This window comes from Hippocampus guttulatus, chromosome 6 (assembly GCF_054856545.1).
Source record: "Hippocampus guttulatus isolate MCC_2025c chromosome 6, RoL_Hgut_1.0, whole genome shotgun sequence".
Lineage (NCBI taxonomy): Eukaryota > Metazoa > Chordata > Actinopteri > Syngnathiformes > Syngnathidae > Hippocampus > Hippocampus guttulatus.
The window spans coordinates 20684119-20705597 of NC_141266.1; the positions used below are offsets into that span (position 1 = coordinate 20684119).

Genomic DNA, 21479 nt, shown 5'->3' on the forward strand with positions numbered 1-21479 from the left:
GCTACCGCCTCAAAGAGAAAAAAAAAACAGCAAAAATTAACTTTGTGGGTTTGGGTCAGTCATGGGAAAACTGAGCAGACAGACTATCTTGGTTTCTCAATTTCTTGTTTATCGGAATGCCTGCTGTCACTAACGCCCAGAAATCAAAACATGACTTGCCTAAAAGCTGCCAGAAGAACTCAAGTGATTTTGGTTAGGAAAACTCAAGGAAACATGCATGCAAAAGTGGATCCGTGGGACCAACTCTTCAGTTATTTTTCTAGTCACGGTTGTATTCACCCAAACAAATGTAGCGGGCATTTCCAATGAAGAAGAAACAAGCAGATTGACGGATTTCCTCTTTTACTTTGGTCCATGGCTACATCAAGCACAACAGTGACTTGGATACAATATTTTTTTAGGCTATTGTGACACCTCAAACATTTGATCTCACGGTGCTTTTCTCGAAAGTAACACCCGCTGTAGGAATGGCTTTTGATTGCAAAATAAAGAGTACATCTACCAGGACAAACTTGCCGTGAGCAGCTCTAAACTCACCAGATTGAGTGGCTCATTACATAGCGACTGTCATCCTCGTCATACATTCAAGAGCTCTGTTGTATTTTGTCGCGCACGCGCGCGCATACTTCCGTTCACGACCACAACACAAACTCACTAACTGAGCTGCTGATCTGAAATGGTGAAACGCTGCCATCTACTGGTGGCTGTCAGTAATGTTTCCAAGCATTAAATTGACAGTGAAGCAGCAGGGTAAGAGGCTTTTCCACCCATCCACGTCCAAATACGTCATTCCCCGTTGAATGAGTTAGCATGTTGCGTTGTTAGCTTACACTCAGATTTGATTTAGAATAACACAGAAGATGATGTTTTCCTTTTACTTGATCCCACTGTTTGCTTGTCCATTTTGTGGCTTCAGGTTGGGGAATTGTGCTGGTGCCGGTTTCTTTCTTGGAACTGGTCCAGTTGGCCGTGGAGTTCCCTGAGCTCCTTCACCTCCTGCAGGACTTGGCGGGCCTGCTCCAGGGCTGCCAGTGCCTCCTTCAGGAGGTTGGAGGCTTCCATTCTCATTTCTTCCACTGACTCTATCCGTTTTCCATCTTTGCTTTTGGGTCGGTCAAACTCGTGCGCATCCCGTGTGGCCGCCAGCAGCTGCTCCGTCTGTGCCACCTTGAGGCTGATGAGGCGGTGCAGGCGACTTACGGACGCAGAGGCGTCCGAGCGCAGTGGCGTGGCCCGGTTCTTGTCCGAGTGGCTGGAAATTTCATCCATTGAGGCGCAGCGGTTCTTCTGGGATGTCCTGGATTCATTTCCTGGCCCGAAAGTGCAGGTGGGTCCTGTCTGCTGCTTTGCCAGTGCCTCACGAGGAAGACTCTGGGACTTCCCAGAAGCTTGAGGAGTCCCAACGAAGAGTGTCCCATGCGGTATGGACCCGTCATGGGACGAGGTGGGCGGGGATTCTAAGTCGCAGCTCTCGGGTTTGCATGGTGTTGGAACGTCTTCCTCGTGAATCAGATCCAAAGTCACGGTCCCGTCTGACAAAGACGCCTGGGAAAAAAGGAGCCAGGACAACTTAGGGCAGACCCACGTGGCGTACAGAACTGGAAGTCGTAAACACAAAGTGTCCGAATTTGTGACTGACCACAGTCAGCAGATGCCCTCGGCTCGGCAGGCGGCGACCATGACCGATCCTGGCTCGGTCTCGGGTCAGGTGACACAACTGAGTCTCGTCTGTGGTCACCTGCAGAGCAAACAACACATTTGGGTGTAATCTTCATTGCGTTCATTGAACACAATTTGGGAAACAAAATTTTAACTGTAATTTGTTTCCCTTGAGCCTGCTTTGTCTCAACACGGAACACGTTCTGCTGCTGCAGCGGCGTAGAAGTAGCCCACACCCCACAATATACATACAGTGCAACGTCATATAGCATAGCATCTTATAGTATATGTGATATGTACTGTATATATAATATATATTAATAATAATATACAGTATATTTTTTTATGATGGCGCCCCCTGAGTGGCTGCCTCTCCAGCAGCGCATATCTGCCTACATTCTTGCTGCTGGAGGCTGTAAATTTCCCCAGTGTGGGACAAATAAAGGATATCTTATCTTATCTTATATATAAAATTCTGAACATATCAAGTTTTGCTGGGCTTTGTTCCTGTTTTTATTATGAATGATCATGTTGGGCAAGATCGGTTTATGTGTGCATTTGATTTCACGAAAGCCTGTTTGAGGATAAGGTCAAAAAGGTCGAGCGCTTGTTTGGTGGCCGTTCCTTTGGGCCACGACAACCGACCACTACCTGATCCAGGATTTTGTTCTTGGCCCTCGTGATGGCGACGTTGATCACATTGATCCATGACTCTTTGTCCTCGGGACTCACTGCCAGGAACAGAACGCTCACCACCTAAAACACCGACACACTTACACACACAAAATGGGATCCCAAAAACCAGCATGTGCGCGTGCGTGTGTCGGCGTGCATGCATACCGTGTTGTTTGCTGAGCAGCATCGTTGAAGTGTAAACTTGCTGTGATTCTTTTTGCTTCGATTTTTCTTTTTGTGGTTCTTGACGTCGTCGCAGCTGCCGAAGTGGCTCAAGTCCAAAACCTCGTCAGCGCCCGCGCGACCCTGCGACTCACACAGCCAAACTCGGCTCACGCATTCCAAATTAACGTTCAAACCACTCACATGTCAATCATTTATTCTCACAAATTGTGTTGGGGCGTCAAATGCATTTATGTTTCTTTCACTTCCCAACAAGTTAGTATCGTTAGCATGCATGTTATAGTCCAACAAGCACACGCACGCACGCAGTCAGTGTTTCACGGGATTATCGTCATGGAAACAGCATCCATTATTAACCCCCTTTCAGCTCGGGACAAGCCCCCCCCCCTTACACTTGCACTGTGTGTGTGAGTGTGTGTTCAGTGAAATCTGAGTCTTATTGAAAGTGGTTGACAGTTTTGACCTGACAAGTGTCTGTCTATTCTGTCGTCCCACAACCAACATGTGATGTGCTGAGGTGACAAGTGTCGGTCATGATCAGCCCCCCGCCCCAAACCAAATGCTGATCCACACACCTCTTTCTCACAGACCATCAGCTGTTGGTCTTTGAGGATGACGAAGCGGTTCTTCCAGATCTCCCGGAACAGTACTTTGCCGCAGAACCTTCGCAGCCAGCCCGCTTTGTCCACCTTGTCCGCTTGACAAGACAAAATGGATGCCATCTGCTGGAGATCAATGGACATATTTGCACACTGGAAAGACTTTGGAGCAATAGGTAAAAAGATCCATCCGTCCTTGTATTTTCTGATCTGCTTTATCCTCACAAGGGTAGCGGCGGGTGGTGGAACCTGTCCCAGCCGCCTTCGGGGAGTAGACAGGGGACACCCTGAACCGGTCGCCAGCCAATCGCGGGGCACACATAGTCGAACAACCATCTGCACTCACGCTCACACCTAGGGACAATTTAGAGTGTTCTATTAACCTGCCATGCATGTTTTTGGAAAGTGGGAGGAAACCGCAGTACCCAGAGAAAACCCACGCAGGCACGGGGAGAGCACGCAAACTCCACACTGGGATGCCGGAGCCGCAATCGAACCCTCCACTGTGAGGCCGACGAGGTAACCAGTCGACCGCTGGGCCGCCCATTCGGCATCCGTTGATTCATATTCGTGGATTTGCTCATTAAATATTTTTTTCCTTTTTTGTGTTTTTTTCCGGGATTGTTTTCCTTCAATGCACATCCGTGTAGTATATCCATATAGGCTTGAATACATATTTTATGGGACAAAATAAATGCTTTTGTTTTCGTGTTTGCTGTAGTCACTTTTCTGCTTGGAAAAAGTTATTCGCTTGTGCAAAGGACATTATTTTATTTTGACATTTTGAAAAGCGGAAGCTGGTTTCAGGCCAGCCAGTAAATTCCTTGACTTCAAAATAAAGGCTACGGGGTAATCCTTTCTTCGTTCATCTTTTGTCGTTCTTTCTGTCCTTTGTCATTCCTTTTGAACTTTTCTATTATATTAGCAGTGTGCATGCGTGAGTGTATATACTCACCGTGTGAGTGTCGGAGTGTTTGTCCTTCTTTATTGTTGTTGTTGTTGTTGTTGTTGATGACTTTGTTGTGTCGCTGTTGGCGTCGGGCAGTCCGGCGAGCATTGTGGCGGTCCAAGACGGATCAAGGCGCCTCCTCTTGCAACCTGCAACCCCGCACACCCTGCCGATCCTCCGCCGGCCTTTGGTGTCATGTGAGCGGACAGAAGCCGCTGAAGCGCTCGGTGTCCGGTTGCTCTGATCACATCCCAGACCTCCCCCTCACTCATCCTTATTGCCCCACCCCCGGCTTTCATCCCCTGTTGGCTAGCTCAGCGGCTCCTCGGCAGCCTTGCAGTGCCCTCTTCTGGCCAGTCTTTGGTGAATGCCAGCTACCAAGCAAAGTTCAACTGCTTCCTTCAATCGAAGCATATGACTACAGCCCCAGTAAAAAAAAAAAAAATCACCACTTTTTTTTTCTTGAGGACGTAAAACAGGCTCAAACGTCCGTGCAGCAAAATGAAATCCGAAAAATTAGTTTGAAATGATTAACTGAGCACTGCACCAACGGGTGGTTGTCCATATAGATTCAGTTTTCCCCGGTGGAGGCACATGCGCTTGTCAATTAGTGTGCAGACCAGTCGACAACTTCACGGCTTATCAGAAGCTGTTAGCGAAAGCTAACAGCTGCTCGATGCAGTTCTTCTTTCCTTTTGATTTTGGGAAGATGGTGATTCACACAGCGTCATGTGGCCAAGACTTGAAAATGGTTAGGGATGTTCACCCAGCCAGGCTGCAAATTCACGGGGAGAGGGACCCAATGTGGGGGCAAGCTTTTCTAAGTGAAGTGCGCCATCACATTTGGGCAAAATTAAAAACATTTTCATGAGTCGATTGAGTTTGAGTGCTTTGTCTTCTGTCGGAACAAATTTCACATGATACAGTTGTTCTTCAAATCTTTGTTTTATTAGCTTCAGATGTTTTTCACGCCACATTTTTATCTTAATTTAGGATCATATCTTATGAGCTTAATTTACAACCTTAACTTGAATTCTAATCTTCATATATCGCATTTGAATGCAACTCGTGATACGGCATCGCTGCATTAGCAACATGGCTGGCCAGGCTAGCTAGCTAGCTGGCTGGCTGTCTCCCAGGGAGCGAGGTCACACCATTCCAAAAGAGGGTCAGCTCAGCAAGTATCTTTGATTCCGACCAGCAGCGCGCTCTCCCTCCACAGCCTGTCAGCCACCTCATCGTCCCGCCCCTCTGGTGCCACCTCCTTCACGGCGCAGTCGCTGAACACAAAGCAACCAAAAGAAAATGGCGTTTTCACTCCTTCTTGAAGATTGGGAGCAAGCAACTTTCAATTGACTGATGACTCGAGTTCATACTTGACTCGGTTGACATTAGGCAGCAATAACTGTTCAAAAATTATTTTAGCTTTTTCTCACCATTCCCAACTGAAATTTACAGTTACTTTTTTGGAACAGTTGTCGAGTTGTTGTCAAGTGAGTTGGACGTTTTCATAGCATGCGCTATTTTCTCATGAAAAAAAAGGAAATTTTTGGGGATAGTTGTTTTTGGGGAAGACTGGACCGGGTTGATGGCATTTCCATCCATTTCAGTGGGAAAGGATGATTTCAAATTGAGAGAACAAATTCAACTCTTATCTCGAGGGGCATTATGAATGAGTCAAAAATTACAGACACTGCTGGTTGTTTAGTTGGACTTGGATCTTCGATCAATCATTTCAGCCTGAGCGTGAACTTCTTGTCCAATATGGAAAAAAGTAGATATGGCAAATTACTCTCAAATCACTATTGAAAGCTGAAGAACAAATCAGAAAAGTCAAATGAGTGAGAATCGTTGAATCGCCACAAAGGAATTTTGGGTGGAGAAACAATCCAGGGCCCAAATCTCAGTCGGTACTGATTCCAAACAAGAAGCTGAAGCATTTTTGACATTGCTGATAATGGACAGGCACATGTTCCTCCAACCGTACCTGAAGTAGCTTCCTGATTGTTCCTCAAGTCCCGGCGTGATGGCGCAGTACAAACTGGTTTGGCTGCCCTGCCGTGGCGTTTTCATGAGCAGCATGGCCGGTAGCCTCAGCAAGACCCCCAACAGAGGGAACCAACCCTCCACGTGGCGGCCCAGCTCAGTCCGGATGACGCCGGGATGCACGCAGAATGAGCTCACTCCCGAACCTGAGTGACAAATGCACAGCATCATCACAGGAGAGTGCACGCCGCACCGCGCCAGATAATATGGCACTAAGATGTCAAGTCTGGTGGGCGTGGGTACACCTTGGTTTTAGCCACTTTCAAATAATCCAGACCGACTAAGTTGTTTTCAGTCTTTGCATATGTTTTCATGTATTTAGAAACAAATCACTGAAATTACTTGAAAGGGTCTTGAACCTAGCCTGATAGTCAGTGGCTCTTGGTTTCATTTAGCAGGTCTTAGCTTGTGACTTGCCATTCGCAGCTCCAAACTTAACTCGGCAATGGGTTCGTGGAATGGAAAGGTTGTGTCGGGAAAGGCATCCGGCGTAGGAACTGTCCTAAACAAATCATGCTGGTGACTCGCTGTATTGGCAAACATGCACTAGCTTGAGTTTATGACAGTCGCTGGTTGTTAGCTTTTGAAAATGTCTCTTGGTATCTGTTAGTTTTCGCTAGTTGTGAATAGCTGATATGTTCAACCCTCTTTGTGTTGTCATACATAAATATTTGGGAGGTGTGGAAAGTAAAAAGAAACTGGACGTGTGTGGGTACGTGGGTGTTTGTGTGTGTGCGTGCATGTGTGACCTCGGAGGCGGCGTGCTAGCTCTCTGCTAAATAGCACATTAGCAAGCTTGCTCTGCCGGTAGCTCTGAAGTGGACTGTATGGACGAGAGCTGAAGAACAAATCGGAAAAGTCGATGTGACCTGAACACAAACATTTGGAACAAACAAATGCTCAAACGTCAGCTAAAAGTCACAGGAAACTAAGCGGTCAAAAGTCCCACCTCCCCTGTGGGCGATGGATGACACGGTTACCACGCGGCTGGGGGCGGAGCTCTTCAGCATCGGTAGCAGCAGATTGGTCAGAAGAAAGTGAGACAGGTGATTGACGGCAAACTGAGTCTCAAAGCCGTCCTGCGTCAGCCATTTGGGACACATCATCACACCTGAATACACACACGGTGAGACATCCGGACAGACAAAACAGGTAAACAGTGGGGCAGAAATCTTGGTGGACTGACAACAAGACAGGAATGGTGAGACAGACGGCCGTACCGGCGTTGTTGATGAGGATGTCCAGTCTGTCCTCGCTGTCCAGGAAATCTTTGGCAAACTGTCGGACCGAGTAGAGGGAGGCCAGGTCCAAGTGTCGGACCACCACGTTGCCATTGCCCGTGGACTTGCGGATGTCCTCTGCCGCCTGATCGGCCCGAGACAGATCTCTGCATGCCATCACTACGCGGGCGCCTAAAGGGACACATATCACCATTGCAAAGCACTAACACCGCAAGCCTTTGACTGCCACCTTCATTCACTTTATGTACATTTTAGCCGTGTGTGTTCAATGTACTACATGTTTACACTGTGGTTGAGAGAGGAAAGTAATTTCATCTGTGCTGTATGTTACGCACAGAGCATATTTGACAATAAAAGCTGACTTGACTTGTTCCTAATAAAGCAAAATAGCTTGAGTTGTTTTTACACAGTGTTCATTCCATGAACTGCATAATCTTTTCTCTCATATATATTTTCTACTCCCTACAGCCACACATACTCTATTGACAGGATATGGTACATAATGTATGCAGTGTTGGAGTGTCAACTGCTTAAGCTATTCCATCTATCTCCCTCATAATCGATGAGACAAACTGAGATTCACTGCCTAATCTTTATCTTCTCCTCAAAAGCTCTGCTATTCGCCTATGCCATCTGCTGGTGTTTGATCATCATTGCAGTTATAAGCGGAAGCTTGGATTTTTCCTCTTCCACATCTACCATTGGAAAGATACGCTACAGGGACCATAAATGTGACCGGTTGATGAGAATCAAGTATGAGTGAAGGGGTGTGGCCTAGTGACTGATATGAGGAGCTTCAGTCTCACTCGGACCGATCCTCTGCATCGGAGCGTCGAGGCGTGAGTTATGGTCTACGGCAGCTCCTTGCGAGTATTCTCATTTTGTGTTTGACTTGTTTGTCCTGTTCAATCAATGACGACTGCAGCTCTTCTTGCCCACACATACGAGGGCATCATACTACTTTCATGACTCCATGTTTTTTTCACTTAACTCGAACAAGACAAAGCAAAAACTCGCCCAAGTGATGGCTGGTAACTCAAACAACGCGTAAACCAAGGTAACGCTGTATCCGTTGCAGAACCTCAAGTATTCATCTGTATAACAAGAAGTAATAATCCGTTTAAGGGCAAGTACACCGCAGTATTAAATGCAGCAAGAGGAAGTAATCGTCTGCTTAATCGGCTTACACAGCTTTGTTTGGCCTCACCACAAACTCTGACCTGTGATGTCATGGTGCTCCAATCGCACGTGCGTGGGTAGATACACTTGACAACACAGTAATGATGTCATCTCAAAGTGCCAACTTCGTGCGAGATCCTTCCCAAGATGGCTGTCCTCCCCACCCGCTCACCTCGCCTCGCCATCTCTCTGCATGTCTCCTTGCCGATGCCCGTATTGGCGCCCGTCACCAGCACCGTCTTCCCATCCTGGCGCTCACCACTGCGGCAAACGCCACCGCCAATCCACCTGCGCAACGCTGCCACACCTGCGCGCGCGCGCACACACACACGCACACACGCATACACGCACACACACACACACACACACACACACACACACACACACACACACACGCACACACACACACACACACACACACACACACACATAGACAGATTTTTGATCAAATGAGCCGAGGTTATTGGTAACATGCAGCTGATGCTGTTCTCACAGATAACCAGGACTGCTCCGAGCAAGGCGCCTCCCCGCAGCAGCATAACTCCTTGTCCTTCGGAAACCTCGACCTCAGCCTCAGCCTCTGACCCAACACCAGCCCACGGCAGGACCAGAAAACCAGACCCATCTGGCATTGTGTGCGTAGACGCACTGCTCTGCTCCAAAGAGTGTTCCAGTCCACAGAGTTCTCTGGTCCAAAGTGTGTTCTAGTCTTCTCAGTATTCTTGTTGAAAAAAAAAGTTCTGGTCAACAGGGTGTTTTGGTCCACAGAGTGCTCCGATATACAGAATGGTCTGGTCTTCACAGTTTCTGATACACAAAGTTTTCCGGTCCACAGGGTATTCTGGTCCACAACGTCTTTTGGTCTAAATAGTGTTCTGGGCCAGAAAGTGCTCTGGTCAACAGAGTGTTCTGCTCAACACTCTGTTCAGGTGTATAGAGTGTTCCGGTGCATAGAGGGTTCAGCCTTTCAGATTGCTGCATTCTGGTGTGCAGGCCAGTGAACCAGGACAAAACATGGAGAAGGCGGAGCCAGATTAAATCTGATTAGATCGGATTAAAAACACACAGGTGAAATGAACACATGACTTCCTGTCAAAGAGGACACCATGTGTTTACCTGCTGTACATAAATTATTTTATATTAGTATTCCAACTGATCTAGCAATGAATTTAATTTTTACTTGAATTAATTTATAATCAAATCAAGTCAAGGTCATTTAAGTTAAACGCCAAACTTCATACAAATAATTTCCTGTCAATTCTTTTTTTTGGGGAGTGCGTGTGTGTGTGTGTGTGTGTGTGTGTGTGTGTGTGTGTGTGTGTGTGTGTGTGTGTGTGTGTGAGAGAGAGAGAGAGATGCGTCACAATGCAGCCCCGCTCAGAAGCTGGACATTGCAATTTAACAGATGCTTTCTCTCAAACTCTTATTCCTTTTCGTGTATGTTTTTTTTTCGTGTTTTTATGTATCAAGAAGTGAGCATGCCGCCTACCAGGAAGTGACGTAATACACACAACCAATCTGCGGCACCAAAGCAAAAAATTAAGCGGAAGTCCCGCCCAGCGCGATTTCGTCTGTTGCCGTCCGTCCGAGCGTCGGTCCGGCCGCGCTCGTTGGCTGGTCGTGCCGTTGTTTTATTGGGGCTTTGCGTTACCGCGGCAGGTAAGAGCGGTTCTGCTCACTTCAGTTCCACTCGGCCCGTTAAGGTCCTCATGTCTCGCAAAATCTCGTCACGCCGCTGGGCAGGAGCACGGAGGGAACGCTCAGTGCATCGGAGGGGCGGTGCTTGACCAACCGAATGCCGCTCAGCCGAACCGAAGCAAACAGAACCCAATAGAACAAAGCACCCTTTATGTCCCCCTGCGTTGGGCAAACTTGGAGTTTATGTCCTATTTCCGGTCACTTGGCGGGCGCGTTTTAAGCCATCGCAACCGAAGACCGAAGAAGAGAGACAAAAAGACATCAGTATAGACGAGGAGGGGCGCGGCAGTGACCCCTGCAGCCGCCGCCACACATTACAGGTCAGCGGGGCGGAAATGCTGACAGGGCTCTCAGCTTCGTTTATTTTAGCTTTGTTTATTTTATTTTAGCCTAGATTACCAACTAAGTAGACACACATTAGACACTTTCATTCTTCAGTATTTTCAGTCTTGTGTGTGTTGATTTGAATCACAAATGTGTTGTTGGTCTGCACGGCGGTTACACGTTATAAGTTACACTTTGGAGGTTCTCGGTTCGGATCTTGGCTCTCATATGTGTGTAATTTGGGCGTGGCTCGGGATTGCCCTCAGAGTGACCAGTCTATTGTTCTTCTGCATGTGACCCAACAATTGGCAAATACTGACTGGAGTCGTTTCCAGTCCAATAGTCTTGACTGCGCCCCACGTGTTAGTGTGTGCTAATGGCATGATGGCTTGATATGGTTTCCATAGCAACATGGACATGGAGTTGTTTATGGAGTGTGAAGAAGAGGAGCTGGAACCGTGGCAGCAGGTGGACGATGGCGTGGACGAAGACGATAATGACGACAACGTGGACGCTTGTGAGCCAGGTAGTACATTGCAAACGCTTTGGTGAGGATCATTCACTCAGTCAAGCAGTAGAGTACCTTTGAAAATGCCTTTGCAGTGATTGGGGAGGCTGGAATGAATGAATGCTTCCAAATCTAGCAACTGCATTTGTGAACATTCGGTCATTCCCCACTCCCCAATCACTGACTCACTTGAGATACGAGTGACTCTACATAATAAATTTTTGGCAGTCTATCATTCCCCAACAGCCGGGACACCCGTCCTTTATTGTCAATCCGTCATTACCCCAAGCCGAACCAAACTGTAATCGTCATTCCGTCATCGTTATTCTAACAGCGCTTCCATCATTGCTATATTACAATTCGTTGCCAGTATTCTAGTAAGAAAATTACACCAGCCGGCGTTATTTTAGTGCCGTCAATAGAGATCTATCGGTCAATCTATCTATACTGTGTACATCTATTTATCCATTGATACTGTATACATATACTGTATACCCTGACCATTGGAATAAGGCGTGTTGAAAGAGGGAAACATCTAAAACATGCAAGATAATGCCCCTCGAGGACAAGATTTGGACACCCCTGCTCTGGAACTATTTGGAAATGAAAATATCTCACTAAAAAATTGTCTATTGTCTTTAAATAGCTCACCATATGGTCAAATTGTCTTGATTTGAGATGTCTTTGTCTTCCTCAGCTTCTTTGTTGTTGTCGTCATCACTGAAGCCGACAGCTGCGCCGCCACCTCCTGCCTCCTGTGCCATCCCGGTGTTGTCTCAGCCCCCGCCCTTCATCCTGACACAGACCAGTGGGGGGGCACACCTCCTCCTCACCACCCAGGTTCTCAAAACCACACACGTACCACAAGCATGACAGTCCTGACTGAATCTTTTACTGCATTCCATTTTAGTTTGGATCTTTTACCGTATTTTATTCTTTTAAAATTCATTTCGACATTTAGTCAAAAGCTTTGAACTCTAGTGATTCCTAAAACAGTTTTATCTTTTTTCTCATAATAAGGCTGGTGACAGACTTTCACAAACAAGCACAAGTAAACCTTTTGTGTGTGCGTGTGTGTGTGTGTTGTTCCGGCTTCAGGCATTGCCGCTGCCATCACCTGGACCCTCGCTTATTGTCAACCTGCCACAGATACCCTGTAGGTTGTGCCACTCTCATCAAACTCCACCCTCAAAAAAAGCAATAAACAAAAAAACCTGTGTAGACTTTTTGCACTGTTTCTTGTCTGCACAGCACCTGTGGTCCGGCCCGCCCTGGGAGTGTCCTCTGCCTTCCCTCGTGGCCTCATCCTCTCAGGAGCTCCCGTCCAGCTGAACCTCCAGGCCAGCAAGGGGCACCAAGGTCAGTGGGTGGTCCCGACTGCTCACTCCACTCAGAACCGGTGTCCACATTACACAAACTGGGGTACTCCGAGGGCAGCATTTTCGGCCGCGTAACGTCACTTCCGGCGTGGCTCGACCACAGGTGATGTCCAAATTCACATTGAGCTTGTCCAAATTCGCCATGGTTTATGTCGTCGACGGAGGATCCATGTGGCGTTGCTTTTGGAGCTGTCGTAGGACCCAGCCTGCGAACTGTCTTTCTGGAGTTTGGAAATGACGTAAGGTTGAGTTACGCTAGAGGTGACGCCATGCAGCCGAATAATGTAGCTGAAAATGAAGCCTTTCGAGGATGCAGCCTATGAATTTGTACACAGCCATCAATTAATTTATTTTTGTTTGTTGTGTGACATTACGCAAACGCCATTTGATTGTGTCACATGACCCGGCAGCTCCTGGCTCGGCGTTCGACTCGAGCGTGGCGCCAACCAAGGTGGTCTTAAGCGTGGACGAGTTCTACTATGGGACGGCCGGGGACGATCAGCCTCTGAGGAGGAAGTACCCGCAGGTGACCGAGGCTGACGCTTTCAACTGCAGCATTTGTGAGCGCGCAATTAGCGACAACCTCAGGTGTGCCTCGGCTGCTTCATTGCGGCACACTTTCACCACATTTAAGGAGTCATGCAGCGTTGACGTCAGGAAAATGTTGTGCAGGTTGGTCCAGCACACGCTTCAGCACTCGCCGCTGATAAGAGGAGGCGACGACCAGAAGATGTGTGCCTTTTGCTTCCGCCAGTTTTCGAGCGGCGCTCATCTTCAGGGCCATCGCGAGCGGGTTCACGGCCCCTCCCCCTCCTCCTGTAAATCATCCTGTAGGTTGATCTCACGTACTGACAAACGACAGCTGACTTTACACCGTGGGGTGTCCGCAGGCACGTGCCGTATCTGCGAGTGGGCCTTTGACAATGAGCCGACCTTCCTCAACCACATGAAGACCAATCACAAGCCGGGAGAGATGCCCTACGTCTGCCAGGTGCGGGTGGCCTCCTGCACGTTGTTGATTTTAAATTCATGCTTGATTAAATCTGCAGAATTCAATTTGAACGAAGAAATCAAATCTCCGAGATATATTGCGTAAATTACAACAACTATCGAACACTTGGGAGATGGGCAAGCGACTATTGGCTGGCCCTCAACAAATATGAACCGATTTGGTTGAAATTCTCAATACCGGTATTCAACTATGCCAATTGTTGGTACAGTTGTTTGTGGTAATAAGCCATATTTTATTTTACAATAAAAGGAATGGAGGGAGGCTGCTTGAATTCTCGTTTTCTCGCTCAAAACATTAGCATGCAACGTCCTAATGATTTGGGTTGTCCTTAGGTGTGCTTCTACCGCTCGTCCTTTTACTCGGACGTCCTGCAACACTTTGCCAGTATCCACAAAGAATCGCGCTACCTGCTGTGTGTTTTTTGCCTCAAAGTCAGCAGGAACGTTGCCAGCTATCAGAAGCACGTCCTGCATCACCAGGTATACACACACGTGTGCGCATTTGCACTACACAAGATTTTTAAATCGTTCATTTGTTGTCATTTGCTTTTTTTTTTTTTAATAAAATTTAATTTTGAAAATAGACATAATTTGTGAAGCAACCTCACACCTGTGCGTTTGTGCTTGTATCAGGCAGGCCAGGCTTTCCACTGCAGCAGGTGTCGCCTGCAGTTTGCCTTCCTCGCTGACAAAAAGCGCCACAAGCTGGAGCGCCACCGCAGCGTCCGCAGACCCGCCAAGCTGGAGGGGCTACCGCTGGGTTCAAAGGTCAGCTCCTGGTCCTGCTGAGAGATCCTTCATGAGGCATTGTCGTTCATGTTGATGTTGTTGTGCACGCAGGTGACCATTCGCATGTACGGCAAGAGAAAAGTTCCCGTGGTGTCGGTCAGGGGCGGGGCCCGGCTCCTGCAGGACCCTTCTTGCCTCATCCAGCCAATCAAGATCAAGACGGAGCGACAGAGCGCTTCCGCCATCAGGAGCCCACCGCCGACCAACCCCCCGCTATCGCCCCCCGCAGCGGCGAGCGGCAGGTGAATGACCGTTCCGCACACGCTCGTGCTTAGGACCACGCATTTATTCTTCTGTTGACTTTTCCTTCAACCAAAATGCTTTTTACCCCTGCAACAATAAACCCCCACAATTGGTGGGGGTTAGAAATGCAGACCTGCCACCAAGAGCAGAAAGTCGCCAGAATTCTGTGGGTGTTGGCCCTGCTGGAACCGGGCCTGTATCTTCATGACAGAATGAAATTTGCATATTTCCTGTATTATTTAAACCTGTAAGAAAATATAACGTGTGGTTAGTTTCTTTTTTTGGGGGGGGGGCAGGGGGAGCATGATATTGATTTCCCCCTATATAAAATCTTTGGGTTGCCACTGGGCCACTGCTAATGCAGAATCCTGAGCAATCAATGTAGTGTAATGCCCTGACATATGGGCAAGGAGAGACAGCGTCACTGTTGCACTTACACCACTTAAAGGCACACATACAACACACAGATTTGACAGTACAGCAAGTCCGGTTTCTAAAACCTGTTTATCTCTTCACATTCCTCCTCCTTTGTTTCATTCTGTTTGTATACAATGCAGTGAAATGTTCTTTGAAAAACTGATATTTTCTAGGTGGCTGGTATGGACTTTTGTCATTTCAGATCATTTCAATGGGGAACAAACTGCTAAGTGGAGGTAGCAGTGTATGTTGAATATGTGTTCCTCTATGCAGACTGACTGTCGTGGATTTGATATGTCCAAAGCAAACAGCAAGAAGTATGTCTGTTTTTTCATGTGTCAGGTTGTGGTGTTTAGAGTGCGGCAGTGACGTGCAAGACATGGCGGCCCACTACCCAACGCATGTACGCTGCCTGCTGTGCGCTTTCGGCAGCTGCTGCTCTCGTGCGTATGCCACCCACATGATCCAGTAAGTCCACACGCACCGTGGGGCGGGGAACGGGTGGGGCCCCGTGGACGGCGCTCGAGATTGAATGTTGCCATCTGATTCCAGCCACCATGTGCCGCGCACCAAAGACCAGCTTCTTCCCGTGCATCGGCGGCCGCCCCCCTGGTGAGACGACGCCGTCGCCTCTTCCAGCCTCAGACGGCCGTGAAGTAGCTGCTGACAAAGGCCTTACTGTGTTTCAGTCACTTCTTCTTGGTCTGTTCCCGCTGTGACTTTGCGTCAGTGTCTGGGGACGAGATGGCCGAACACCTGCTGGCCAACCCGGAGCACGGCAGCGCCATGTGTCGCTCCAGAGGTGAGTGCTACGGCCCTTCAAGAATTGAATGCGTGCTTCCGATGGCCTCGAGTGGTGGCTCGTCTTCAAGGCGTACTTACCAATTCATGTGTATATCAAGCAAAGATGTCAAATGTACCCATGTTCAGTACTCCAGTAACAGTACTGACACTTTTGTAAAAAGAACTGCACGTCGAGGCGTTAGTTGTGTTTTATTCTGAAGTTAGCGCTAGGAAGCAATCGTTGTAGTCGCTAACTTAACTTGGACTTTTCCATTGTGGGCACTGAGCTGCACCACATGCAGTACATGTGGATGCAATATGCTTGAAACGCAAATGCTCACCGATCGAGTCTGGCATGCACATGACTAGTTTCAGATCGAATGCGCACTTTCGCACCACTTATGTCCACCCCTGCTAGTGATGTTCATTTTGTGTGAGCATGCCCAAAGTTTTGAAAAAGATTAATGAACGAAAGAGAAATAATATTGCTGTATAAAAATGTAATAGTCATGTGTAGTCTAAAGACACGTATGAGTAAAAGCTCACAAATTTCTAAATCTTTATTGTAACACAAACATAATGAGTGGACTGGGGTTCAAGTTCAAGCTTCTTTAAGATTGTTGTTGTTTGCAGCGTATATCGAGCCGGACATCCAGCTGCGTTCTGACGAAGAGACGCCACGCGTGCTTGAGGGGGACGAAACTGTTTGCAACCATGATTGGAGGTTGGCCGACAGTTGGACACGGCCTGAGGAGGACCCGGACGCCAAGACCCACATTGCGCCGTTCACTCAGCCCTGTGGGCCTCGCCAGCCGCTGCTGAAGAACGGCGACGCCGTGGATTTCTTCGACCTGCTGTTCCCTGCGGCGCTAGTGGAATTGATCACCACAGAGACCAATGCCCACGCCAAGACGTGCCGCTACCTGGGCTCGGGCTGCCGGGACTGGGTTCCAGTCAACCCCCAAGAAATCAAAGGTTTCCTGGGTCTGTGCATCCTGATGGGCGTTCAGAACTTTCCAGAGCCGTCTCAGTACTGGTCGTGGAACGAGCATGACAATGGCCCCACCTTCCAGCGCACCATGAGCCTGGAACGTTTCAAGCAACTGGCCTCCAACATCCGCATGGCAAGCTTCAGCGCCGACGAATTAATGCACGGCCGCAAAGCCGACGACCCGCTGCGCGTTTTTAGGCGCATGCTGGACATCCTGAGCGATGCCATGTGGGACGCCTACTGTCCCAACTGCTGCCTGAGCGTAGACAGAGCTCTGCTTCCCGGTCTGGAGGGGGACCTGGGATCAGGGAGCTCCAAGGGCCAGCCACAGGTATGGCTGCTGTGCGACTCCAAGTCCGGCTACTGCCATCGCCTCTTCATCGAGACCGGTGATAAGGCGAGCCGGGAGGCGGGCTCGGATGTCGTGCAAGAGCTGGTCAAGGGTCTGGAGAACAAACACCACCAAATCTACTTGGCCAACTCGCTCACGTCCGTCCCTCTGGTGCAGAAGCTTCTGGAGCAGGGCATCTACACCTCCAGTTCCTTCCCACCTCCCAGTCCCATCCTGCCGGCGGGAGTTTGGGAGGACGGCCGGCTGGACAAACCCGGGGACTTCCTGCAAAGGCAATTGGGTCCCGTGCTGGCTACGCGCTGGATGGACACAAAAGAGATGGGCTGCCTGTCCACAAACGCGCAGGCGGGGGAAGCGGACACGGTGTGGAGGCGCTCCCAGACCAAGGTGGGGAGCTTGGATCCCATGAAGCGGCCCATGGCCTTCCGACTTCTGCAAGAGAACATGCGAGGGGTGGACATCTGCAAGCAGCTGCTGGCCTGCAATCCGCTGGGTGGAATCCTGCAGGACCGCCACTGGCGTACGCTCTTCTGGTTCCTGGTCAACCTAAGCGTGGTCAATGCCTTCATCGTCCTCCGCGAGAGCCGCAAGGACAACCCGCCGGCATGGGTGCGAGACGGCCTCTTCACGCAAGTCAACTTCCGCAGGCGTCTGGGTGTCCAGCTGGCTGAGTGTGCCCACAAGCCCTCGGATAGGAGCGCCGGCCTCAAGCAGCCCAAGGTGGAGAGGGGCGACCCAAGCGTCCAACGCCGGCACCGCATGGGCAAAATTGGGGGCTCGTCGAAGTGGTGCCAACACTGCAACGGGAGCAAGGACGTTGCCTGGGGCTGCATGGCGTGCGGGGTGGGACTATGCAAAGACCCGCGATGCTTCTGGGAGTTTCACGGACTGTCGCCTCTCAACAAAGGTGTGTCCGTCGTCTTCGAAGGTCATCTGAAGATCTCGGCGGTGATGCCAATTGCTGCTTAAAGTTGTCCGTTGTTCTCCGCAGGCCTGACGGAAGTTGGGTTCCTCGAAAGCGTCCGAAGGTAATCGCAGCCCCTTCCTCAACAAGTATTTCTTTGGGATTTGCTTTATTTTCAACTTTCAACAAACCTAATAGAAATATATTTAAAGATCATCTGAAAATAATTCTGTTCTCATGTAAAACATCACTTATGGTCCCAACATGAATGTGAACGTGACTCTAAATGAATTGATGACTCCTCCAATTGAACATCAATTGGCCAGTCCACATCTTTCGGCACTCTCACGGCTTTTCTCTTGTAGGTGTGTACAGGTGAGGTGAAGGGACCCCGCGCAATTATTTCTGGCTTGAAAACCTATTTCCTCACCTGCATAGACTCGCGCAGCAATTTAAACGGCATCCCGTTGCTGAGCCAGTGGGATTAATAGGATGTCGTCCTAACGCCCTGACAAACAAAAATTAATTGATCAAATCGGTTAATAGCCCTGTGTGAGATTGAGGAATTTAATTTCCCCTTGAAGGATTATGATCTGTAAATTACATTGTGTAGCCTTCTTGGTGTCTGACTTGTCTGTCAATTGTGTGTCACAGCGGGGAGGCGAAGTCTGACAATCTCCAAGACCATCTGGCCCCACTTGAGGACTTGGACTTCTCTGAAGACGAGGGCGCAGACAAGCCTGAGGAAAGCCAACGTATAAAAGAGGAGCCGCCTTCACCGCCTTCCTCGCCTCCCTCGCCTCATCCGGCAGATATCAGCAGCCAATCAGCCGCCCCTGCCCCCAAAGAACGAGTAGACTTCCTATCAGCCCACCAGCTGAGGGTAGCGCTGCTGGCTTTGTGCAGCGGAGTGCGCCAGGCTTCCGTGGTCTTTGCCACCGAGCCTCAGCTCATCCGGTTCTGGCTGAAAGAAGCCAGGAACCATCTGAAACAAAAGAACCGGGAAGAAGTTGAGGTGCAGGTCCAGGGGGATGGCGAGGCCCGCCTGGTGGCCTGGGTACTGAGCCAGCGTGAGCAGCAGCTTCCCGTCAGTGAAAGTGTATTTTTTCACAAAGCGGCTGCCCTCAACAAGAACGGCGCCTTGGGTGACACCTTCCAAATGTCGTACGACTGGGCCGTGCTCTTCATGCTTCGATACCGACTTGGCACGACACTGCCCAGCGGCAGCAAGCGAGCGCCGGCTCGCCGCCTGCCGCTGGCTCTGCAAGCTAACGTTCAGTCCTTCAAGGAGTTTACTCATAGAGTGATACGGGTTCACCACCTTCCCGAAAATGCAGTCGCCGTGATGGATGAGTTGTGCTTCTTTGTGGATCACAGGAGCTTTCAGGACCGGCGGCTGCGCGCCGAGGCTTTGCAATTCACAGGCTCAGTACCGCTGGTCACCGTTTGTCTGTCGGCGCTGGCTGACGGAACGATGCTTCCCGCCTTGGTGCTAACCAACCGACAGCTGACGGGTGAGATGCTGCCAGACTTTGTTGTGCTTGAAGTCACTTCGCAGAACCCATACGCTGCGGAGGCTTTCAAGGTCTGGACTCAAAGGATTTGGCTTCAATATCTTTCTGGGCCAGTTCAGCACAGGAAGTCCATGTTGGTTTTCGACCAGCACCACAACCACGTGGGAGACATTTCCCTCAACCACCTGAGCACCTCGGGCACTCTTCCGGCCGTGATCCCCGAAGGTTGTTCCTTCCTCCTGCAGCCTCTGGACCTCTGCGTAAAACCGGTTCTAGAGCGTTTCCTCCGGGCCCGTTGGACCAAGTTCTGCACTGACCACCAGAAAGAACCCGAACTACCTGCGCCGGGAAAACTGCACGACACTGCCGTTCAAATGCTGGTCCGCTGGACGACCGAAGCCTTGACGCTCCTTAAAGACCTCCGTCAGCCGTGGAGGACCTCCTTCGAGATCACGGGTATCCTGCCCTTGACAGATCCCCGCCAGGAAGGTCCCGACCGAGAGGACAACCAGCAGAAGCTCTTGGAGAAACTTGAAAAGTTACTGCTGCCTTCCGAAGATTGTTTGGACCTCCTGGAAGTGGAAGATAAAGAGGATGAGGAGGACTCTGAAGATGACCGGACATCTGCAGGGAAATCCGAAGAGAGTAAAGAGGAGGACACTCAAGAGGAACCGGGGTCGGACACCATCATAAAACGGCAAGAGAAAGGGGAAGGCAATGTAGAGACGGAGGTTCAGGAGGAAGAAGAACCACAGGGAGACACCAATATAACCTGGGAAGAGAACAGAGAGACAGACAGCCTGGAGGCAGAAGAACCAGGGGTGAACACCAAAATAGACCAAGGAGACAAGCTTCTGACAATGGAGGCGGAGAGTGAAGAAGAAGAGAAGGAGAACGAGGACAGGAATGAGGCCACTAAGGAGCGCAGGGAGACCAGGATCATGATTGGAGAGGAAGTCGGCGACGAGTGGAAGATAACCATGAAGACCAGGACGGAGACAAGGACCGAGGCTGCCCAGACAAACCAAGACGAGCCCAAACAAATGGACCAGAGCTGAAGGTTCTTCCGGATCTTTCGAGGAGCCAAAATCCAGTTGACCGATGGGACTGCCACGATGCACGACTGGAAAGTCTCCAAGCGTCGGACATTGATGCAACGTTCTCAATTGATGTTCTAAACTTGTGAGAAATTTGTGAAGTCATCATGACTATGACGTGTTGAAGCACACGAGCAAACCTTCCAGGCTAACTCTTAGCATCTAGCTTCCAAATTAGGGTAGTTTTGCTAAAGGCCCACGCATTCAAGAACAGCTGGCCAATCAATGCTCCATGTAAATGTTAACGAGACTTTGTTAGCACGGACTTGTTGCTACATGCTAACACTAATTGCAGCAAGATGAGCGACGAGCTCCTCAAAGGTCAAACATGACGTCATCCTTTCTCCTATTTGGATGGTGTCACTACCTGTCTGTTGGTTTCCTGCCAATCACCTGACATTGTCGTCGTGGGCCACATGTTTATGGTGGGCGGGGCCAATGCGACACTTGAATGATGCTAATGCCATTTCCTGTTTTTCCACTATAAAGTCTTTTTATGATCAACAATCGCTCAGGCTTTTGTGAAGGATTTCTACACAATGAGACAAATTGTCAACTGTCAATCATGTTTTCATGTTCTCTTTCGATCAACAAAAGATGACTTTAGATTGAAAGAAAATGTTTTTGCTGAGACCCCTTAGAGTTCAGAAGACCCGAAGAAGCCACAAAGATAGCACATTTTGCTTGTTTGGCTAAAATGAGCCTGTTTTGATGTGAAGTGAGCCGCTCCTCACCTCACCCTAGACATCAGGCTAGCCTGATTTTCATTGCCGTGGCAGCTGGAATGGAGATAGATAGCAAAAAAGGTGAGCAGCAACGAAGGCAGTAAAAGCATTTTCACTCGAGGAGGCAGCACTTCATACACTACTCTGTATATGTCACTAAACGCACTTCTTGGTCGGCTGCTTCACCGAACAATCGCGCCCGTGATGCTCTTC

The 21479-nt window shown here is 49.3% G+C and overlaps 3 protein-coding genes across 6 annotated transcripts; 1 reads left to right on the forward strand and 2 right to left on the reverse strand.

Moving 5' to 3' along the window:
* Window positions 1–325: 325 nt before the first annotated feature.
* Window positions 326–4323, reverse strand: plekho1b (pleckstrin homology domain containing O1b). Of its 3 annotated transcripts, XM_086114545.1 has the most exons (7): window positions 4072–4316; window positions 3342–3470; window positions 3093–3242; window positions 2500–2640; window positions 2311–2415; window positions 1640–1738; window positions 326–1545 (listed from the first exon to the last, which is right to left on the reverse strand). In XM_086114545.1, exons 2-7 carry the CDS (start codon window positions 3450–3452, stop codon window positions 913–915), a joined length of 1239 nt encoding a protein of 412 aa, XP_085970671.1. In that variant the 5' UTR covers window positions 3453–3470; window positions 4072–4316; the 3' UTR covers window positions 326–912. The 3 variants fall into 3 exon arrangements, with proteins under 3 accessions (XP_085970671.1, XP_085970673.1, XP_085970672.1); XM_086114547.1 differs by lacking the exon at window positions 3342–3470 and having other exon boundaries at window positions 3093–3239; window positions 4072–4323; XM_086114546.1 differs by lacking the exon at window positions 3342–3470 and having other exon boundaries at window positions 4072–4323.
* Window positions 4324–4991: 668 nt separating this feature from the next.
* On the reverse strand, window positions 4992–9584 carry crdhl (cone RDH-like). 2 transcript variants are annotated; one of them, XM_086113209.1, is made up of 7 exons: window positions 9025–9584; window positions 8704–8838; window positions 7332–7523; window positions 7061–7222; window positions 6861–6980; window positions 6053–6257; window positions 4992–5345 (listed from the first exon to the last, which is right to left on the reverse strand). In XM_086113209.1, exons 1-7 carry the CDS (start codon window positions 9161–9163, stop codon window positions 5240–5242), a joined length of 1059 nt encoding a protein of 352 aa, XP_085969335.1. In that variant the 5' UTR covers window positions 9164–9584; the 3' UTR covers window positions 4992–5239. The 2 variants fall into 2 exon arrangements, with proteins under 2 accessions (XP_085969335.1, XP_085969336.1); XM_086113210.1 differs by lacking the exons at window positions 8704–8838; window positions 9025–9584 and adding an exon at window positions 8573–8679.
* Window positions 9585–10081: 497 nt separating this feature from the next.
* Window positions 10082–21050, forward strand: pogzb (pogo transposable element derived with ZNF domain b). The gene is made up of 17 exons (XM_086113206.1): window positions 10082–10549; window positions 10961–11079; window positions 11759–11901; window positions 12160–12217; window positions 12313–12420; window positions 12851–13028; window positions 13113–13258; window positions 13331–13431; window positions 13785–13931; window positions 14085–14219; window positions 14292–14482; window positions 15243–15368; window positions 15453–15512; window positions 15590–15702; window positions 16317–17933; window positions 18018–18054; window positions 18585–21050. The coding sequence occupies exons 2-17, from the start codon at window positions 10965–10967 to the stop codon at window positions 20500–20502; spliced, it is 5193 nt and encodes a 1730-aa protein (XP_085969332.1). The 5' UTR covers window positions 10082–10549; window positions 10961–10964; the 3' UTR covers window positions 20503–21050.
* Window positions 21051–21479: the final 429 nt, after the last annotated feature.